This window comes from Pongo pygmaeus, chromosome 1 (genome assembly GCF_028885625.2).
Source record: "Pongo pygmaeus isolate AG05252 chromosome 1, NHGRI_mPonPyg2-v2.0_pri, whole genome shotgun sequence".
In the NCBI taxonomy this organism is placed as follows: Eukaryota; Metazoa; Chordata; class Mammalia; order Primates; family Hominidae; genus Pongo; species Pongo pygmaeus.
Genome location: NC_072373.2, coordinates 98,600,166 through 98,607,221, shown reverse-complemented (window position 1 = coordinate 98,607,221; position 7,056 = coordinate 98,600,166). Strand labels below are relative to the sequence as shown.

At 52.0% G+C, this 7,056-nt stretch overlaps 1 protein-coding gene across 1 annotated transcript; it reads right to left on the bottom strand.

Annotated features, from left to right (window-relative positions):
• Positions 1-366: 366 nt before the first annotated feature.
• THEM5 (thioesterase superfamily member 5) lies at positions 367-6,725 on the bottom strand. Its single transcript, XM_054485220.2, has 6 exons — positions 6,603-6,725; positions 5,421-5,622; positions 4,197-4,335; positions 1,323-1,433; positions 879-1,003; positions 367-555 (listed from the first exon to the last, which is right to left on the bottom strand). Exons 1-6 carry the CDS (start codon positions 6,723-6,725, stop codon positions 512-514), a joined length of 744 nt encoding a protein of 247 aa, XP_054341195.1. The 3' UTR covers positions 367-511.
• Between the last annotated feature and the right edge of the window lie 331 nt (positions 6,726-7,056).

Sequence of the window (7,056 nt, the reverse complement as noted above, 5' to 3'; positions counted from 1 at the left end):
TGAACACCACTTAACTTTTGAGACAGTTCAGGAAGAGCTTCTTCTAGAAGATGTTTTCTGATTGCTTTTGTAGAGTAAAATGAGCCCTTCCTCCCGCTGCGATGACACTGCAGTCGTGATAGAAGCCAGGGTGGGTGTGGGAGGAGCGTGACAGGGCACTCTCACTTGGCACCTGGCTCCCGCATTGTGCATCTTGAGACCGGGGCCCTGTCTTTCACTTCTGGGTGCCTGGTGCCTCACACAGTGCCTGACACCTGGCGGGTACTCAGTAAATCTTTTCAGTCAGTGCTGAATGGGAAGGTGGGTATGTGAGATGCCCTGGAAGGATTTTGATTTCCAACCACAGAAAGGCCCTGGGCCGAGAATGGGACTGTGAGACTTTATTTACTCAGAGAAAAGGGTCATTTCCCTCGCCTCACCAATCGCTGCTTGAGGACCCCTCCCTGCTCTTTGGTGGGTCCCAGGCAGGCAAGGGAGGTAGTGGGAGGCTCTCCTGCAGGCACAGTGACTGTTACTGGGGCGACTCTTCTTCCAACTGCAGCTGAAGGAAAACACCTGCAAGAGAAGGGTGAGCTGAGCTGCAAGAGCTGCACTGAGATGGCAGGAGCTTGATGGACACTCTGAGCATTTGGCTGCAAATTACCCATTACCTGGGTCCTGTCCTTTCGTTACAGGTTGGATAACTCATACATAGAAAAAAAAATTCTAGTTCTGCTCTCCCTCACTTCATCTGTGTCCCCAGTAGGTGCCCTATCCCACCCCTAAAGAAGCGGGACCACAGCTTGGGATGAATCCTTGGCATCTTTTCTTCCTCCTGTTTGTTCTGGGGGTGGGTGGTGGCAGGACGGGGCCTGGGGCTGGGCTGGGGGCTCCTTTACCTGAGGACTTGGCATAAACTGTCTGCTGGTCTCTGCTGTGGGCGATGCAGGACATGTAAAGCTTCTGGTCCTCAATCTTGTCCACTTCTACGTCCATTACAACCAGAGAGCCCACGGGGATCAAGCTGGGAGAGGAGGCAGCTTAGCCCATCTCTCATGTGAACCCGGTTCCCCATCCCTTCACTCTCTGTGTCCTCTTCCCTTTCTTCATCCCTCCCTGCCTCGAGGACTCATAAGTGGCCCTGGGCTCAGGGCCTTTTTGTCAGCTCCCAAAGTTGGACAGCAGAGGCTGTGTCCTGGCCAGGGACTAGAGGAATTGCTTGGGAGTGGGCTGGGGAAGGAGAGTGGCAGGCAGGGCTCCTACACCCCAGCTGCTGAGGATGGCCACTTCCAGGGATGAAAAGGTCTGTGACTTTGGCCAGTGCCCCAAGGGCCCATACTTACTTTTTGAACCTGATGTTGAGGCTTAGTGTGAACAGCCCCTCTCCAGCCAGGAAGGCAGTTTTAGAAAAGGTCTCATCCATCATGGCTGCCAGGGACCCGCCGTGAGCAAACCTGGGGGTGGGGGTAAGGTGAGGAGCAAGGCCTGGGCTGGGGCTGCTGGGCAGACCCCCTCAATGGGCCTTCCCTCCCTCCTGTGGTGATCCTACCTCTCCCTTTCCCTAGACCCTTCCAAACACAGACGTTCAGCCTCAGGGCAGCCAAATAGGAAAGAAGGAAACAGCTGCATCCCATCTGATCAAACCCGTCAAAATCAACTGAGCTTTTCTGTTTTGCTTCAGCATGCGTTTGCAGCCACTGATATGACATTTTATTTCATCAGGGAAAATTGTTTTTTTCTGATAAAGTTAATAGAAAACATTTTTCTGGTTCATTACCTAATTGCTGGCAATAATTGCCAAAATTTGGAAGGATGGGCATATACAGGAAATGAAAAAGTCCCTGAACTTTTTGACTCAGTCTTTGAGGCACAACCCTGGGCTGTTTCTCACCTTACCAGTCACTACAGCCAGTGCGGGGCCCACATCTCAAGATAAGTAAATGTGAAACATAACTTATGACCTATCAAGGGCTGGCATGACACACTTCTGAGCAGCGTTGCCACAGAAAGCAGAGCGCCTGCTTCAGCAGGCTCAATGCTGAAATTGAGCTGAAATGCTCAAATGCTGCAGACATTTGCTTTATTTAGAATGCATAGAATGGCCAGTCACAGTGGCTCATGCCTGTAATCCCAGCACTTTGGGAGGCTGAGGTGGGTAGATCACTTGATGTCAGGAGTTCGAGACCAGCTTGGCCAATATGGTGAAACTCTGTCTCTACTAAAGAATATAAAAATTAGACGGGTGTGGTGGCAAGCGCCTGTAACTCAGCTACTTGAGAGGCTGAGACATGAGAATCACTTGAACCCCGTGGGTGGAGGTTGCAGTGAGCCGAGATTGTGCCACTGCATTCCAGCCTGGGCAACAGATCAAGCCTGTCTCAAAATTAAAAAAAAAAAAAAAAGCATAAAATGTTCATTCTTGCTTATGCAAGCTTTATGTCAGCTACTTCATGGTTGGCTAATTTGGGGAAAATAGGCACCCATTTTAGAATTCAAATAACACGAAACAGATTTGAGTTCCTGATTTTCAAAAGCACAGCCCATTCTCCACGGAGCCAGATCAGCTGTCCACACTGTACTGCCATGCATTACCCTCCTGCTCCTGTGACCAGTGGCTTTTCCAGACCCTTCCCTCCCTGCTTCTTTAGTCTCTATCCACCCAGTTGGACTCCTTGTCCCACAGCTCACTACCTGCTTGATCTTGAGCAAATTGCTAAACCTTTCTGAGCCTTAGTTTTTCCACCATGAATTTCACAATTCTGATCTCAGCAGATTAAATAAACAAATGTTTGCAAACATAATTTACACACTTCTTAGGCACTTCCCTCTCTGCCTCCCAAATTGCTTGAAAGAGAGTGAAAAGAGTTGGTGTCAAAGAACTCGAGACCAACTCTCTCCTCCTTGTCCTCACTGGCCAGCCTGGGGACCCATTGGCCAGTATGTGGATCTACAGAGTAGCTCTTGGCCAACAAGTAACTCCTCCTTCCCACTCCCCATGGTCTAGGGGCCTGGTGGATACTAATCTCTTCTTTAGACGCCCAACCCCTCAATCCACTGACTGGCCTTAGTGTTGGATGGTCCTCCTCTGCCTCTTTGGCCTCACCTCCATCAGCCCCTAAATAAAAGTCAGCCATGCTTCAGAAGGGAGGGAGTCCATGGCCTGGGCAGGGCTCTGAGCAATTCACTAGTATCTGCACATCCTAGTGTGTGGAGCAGTGTCCCTGTGGAGGACCCTTTGGGATGGCCAAGGTGACTGAGGGCTGCAGTTGGCATCCACAGCCTCTGGAGGCCCTGACATCTGTTTAGCACTCTGGATTCTATTTAACCCCAGTTAAGCCCCTCTCAGGCTTCAGGACCCTAAAGCCACTCCTGCCCTCTCTTGTCTCTCCCTTGCAGGAGCTCCAGCACCACCTCCAGCCTTCAGTGACCGTCTGAAGCAGGCATCGGGATGGAGGAGAAGGGGGACAGCCATGAACTTGGTGACCCACGGTCAGCCTGATTTCCCTTGTGGACACATTTATGCCCAGTGTGCATTCCTCCTGAGGTCTGTTCCAAGTCTGGAGGCAGCAGAGTAGAGTGGAGAGAACAGTGGACTTGGAATCTCACCTCCCAGATTAGAGTCCTGGATCTGACTTTGATTGCTGGTGCTGCCTCGGGCAAGTTACTTTAGCTGTGTGCACCTCCATTTCCCCATGGATAGAACACAGGTTTTGGGTAGAAGTGTCTGATAGCTGTACTGTGCTTTACGGTTCATGAGCACGCACACATAGGCCCATAATATCATATCTCTGGTCACCCTGGCAGGTAGATATTATTGCCCCAGTTTTCAGGTAAGAAGACTAAAGACCAGGGGTCAAATTGCTTGCTCAGAGTCCCACAGCCAGCAGCAGCCAGGCAGGACACCAAGTCAGAGTCTAGATTCCGGATCTTGCCCTCTTCCAAGGGTACCACATTCTTCTCAAAGTGGCCTCTCAGGTCTTTTGTCTAGAAAATTTTGAGACTTTGATGAGAAGCCCATATCTGCACATTGGGGATTAGGCCAGATAACCCTGTGTGTCCTTCCAGGCCTGGTATTGTGAGGCTGAAGACCAGTTCCCCACACTCGCATCCTCACCCCTTAGAGAAAGATAGAGACTCCCGGGCCAGCCTGGTGGGTGCTGACCCTGCCCTGCTGAGCCAAGCCCAGGAGGCAGCCAAGGTCCTACCAGTGACCTTACCCTGGGGGCCCCTCCAGGTAGGGGCCTGGTTGGAAAAGACAGACTGACTTCTTCTGGGATGGCTGGAAAAAGATGACATACTCAAAGCCTTGTCCTTCCACTTGGATGCACCTGGTGAAGATGCGACAGTCACCTTTGTCTGGGGAGAGATAGGCAGTGTTGCAGCCGGAGAAAGGAGGGTATGGTCAGGATGCAGCACCATTTGGTTGAGTCTTGCCTCTGGTACAAGATTAAGGAGAGAAAACCAGAGGACACCAGGTCCACCCCCAGGGAGCCTTCCCTCTGGGAGCAGAGGCACAGTTGCTGTCCTCACAGAGCCTTTCTGTCTAGGGGAGAAACATGCAGGAAGTGCCCTGGCTGAGAATGGAGATAGGATCAGGGCCAGGGCAAGATTTTAAGAGACCATAAGCATTGAAAATTGAAAATTTAATTACTCATGTAGCTCACATATAAGTCAAAAGAATAATACTAAACAGTAAAATAAGAGCAGAAAAGTCCATCAAAGTTCTGATTTTTTTTTCCAAGACAGCTACCACTACTACATCCTTTTCTGGAAGTACCAAATTCTTTGAAAAAAAATCATGTTGGTATTCCTGCTTTGTTTGTGCCATAAACCCAAGGGTAGTCTGTCCCCTGTACCACTCCTTCATCACTAGGCAGGAAGACAACATATATGAGTGAGAGAGACAGGGAGATACACATGCGTGCACACGTGAGCGCGCGCACACACACACACACACACACACACACACGAAGGTGGAAGCTCTATCATTAGGATCCATTAGGATCATTAGGTATTTCAGGAGTGCTGCTCCAGACCCTGCACAGCAGGGATGATGTGCAGGGCCTCCAGTGGAAGGGGTGTGGGGTCCAGGGGCTTTCATGGGGTTGGGGCGGAAGGCTTGGGATGAGGCTTGATAGTTAGGGAGGGGCAGTCAGTGAGAAGTCAGGGCAGGAGCTGGGCTGGCTGTCCTCCAGTGGGGACATGCTTGGCTGGGAGCAAAGGTGGGCCCACCAGAGTGTGCTGCTTCAGATGGGAGGAGGGGAGCTGGAGACCTGAGAGGACACCCGCCGCCTAATGCCTGGGGCTGCAGCATCAGGAGTGGAGTTGGACAGCAGGAAGAACTCGGCTGAGAACTGGAAGGCGGTCTGTGAAGTTGCTTTTCAGTCTTAGAACACAGGGAAGGGCGGCTGGGGTGTGTGTACTCATGGTCCTGTCCTTACTTGAGGAAACTGCCAGTCCAGATGGGAGCTTGAGTCGCTGGATGTGGTCTCTGTTGGACTTGAAGGAGGGCAGCTTGATCCAGCCGCTAGACTTGGTCTTCTCCAGAAATTCTTGGTGCAGGCTCAGCATGTCCGAACACCAGCTGGCATTGGGAAGAGCAAACTCCTTCAAGTCTGTCTTCTCTGGCAAGAATCTTGAGAACTGGGCAGGAAAAATCAGAATGACTAGACAGCATCCTGGAGGGGGGCTGCTGCCTGGGCTCGGGACCTCTAAACAGCTGTTCCTGGGTGCTGGGGCTTCTCAATCCCTTCTGCCAGAGTATCGATCCAAGGGAAAGGGCCCATATTCCTTGCAGGGGGGCTGCGGACCCCTATGGGTGATGGGGCATAGGGATGCTAAAGAGCAAGGGAAGGGCGGGCAGGGAGTGGGGCCAGAGATGATGGGCATGCTGCTTGATGTGGTGCCTTACCCTTGTTCTGCTTAAAACATGTGAGCAGTTCTTTAAAGTTGACAACTGCTCATATTAGCCTCACTGTACAGATGGGGAAACTGAGGGAATACGGCCAAGGTTGCCAAGCATGTGACTGTGAGAGCTGGTGGTCGCACTAGACACTGTCTCTTCTGCAGGGCAGGGTCACAGTTGTTGAGGACCATTCTAGCAACCCCCACCTCAGGGGCTACTCCAGCTCTGCCCACTGCTGTGGGCCTGCCTGGGCAGGGCTCCTTTGAAACACATTTGGGCCCCCACAGAGGTGTGGTGCCACGGCTGGGGCACAGACTACGTGCCCATCTGTGTGACGTAAGGAAGTCCTCTGTAGCGTCACCTGCTCATACACCAGTCACAACTGTAGACAGCATGTGAGCTGCTTGCCAATGCCACAGATGGGGTCCTTTGTCTGGGGATACCCCAGCTTTGCTGCAGTAGTCTGAGTCCCACAGGAGGAAAGTCATTTGTTGGTGGCCACACAAGATTCAGAGCCAGATGCAGGTCTCCTGGTGGTTTTAGTTTTGAATGGGGGCGACTTGGTATCCCAGAGCACCTTCTCTTTGCCAAATCAAATAGCTCCTCCGAACACTGCCCACCTACCCTGGCCATGAGCTGGGAAGAGGAGATTTGGGGTGCTCCTTAAGCCCTAGGCTCCTGGGAAAACACTGCCCATCTGGCTGAGCTGGGAACTCACCATGGAGTCTGTGGAGGATCCAAATGCTGAGGCAGGGTTGAGTCTGGGCAGGATACGGGGGGCCTCAAGAAGGCCTCTGTGGTGGCCAAGTCTTGCTGCCACCTGGAAGCCTCTCCTTATCATGGCCAAGTGCAAGGATCCGGCCCTGCTTGGATGGAGGGTCTTGGCTGACTCCCAAGGAGTGCTTGCAGCTGCACTTGGGGCCGCTTCCCTCCCTTCTGTTGCAGGCTTTCTTTCAGAGAGCTAGGCAAGGTTGGGCTGGTGTGCTGCAACACCCACAGATGCTCGGTGCCTTTAGCTGGTCTAAGAGCCCCACCCAGTGCTTGGGGAGGAACAGATGCTGCTTGGGCATGAAAAGGCAGCAGGACTGGCTTGAGTTGCAAAAGGAGTAAACAAGTACATAAACAAATAGTATGGACTATATAGAGCCTTGGAGAGCTGCCTGGGGGTTCTG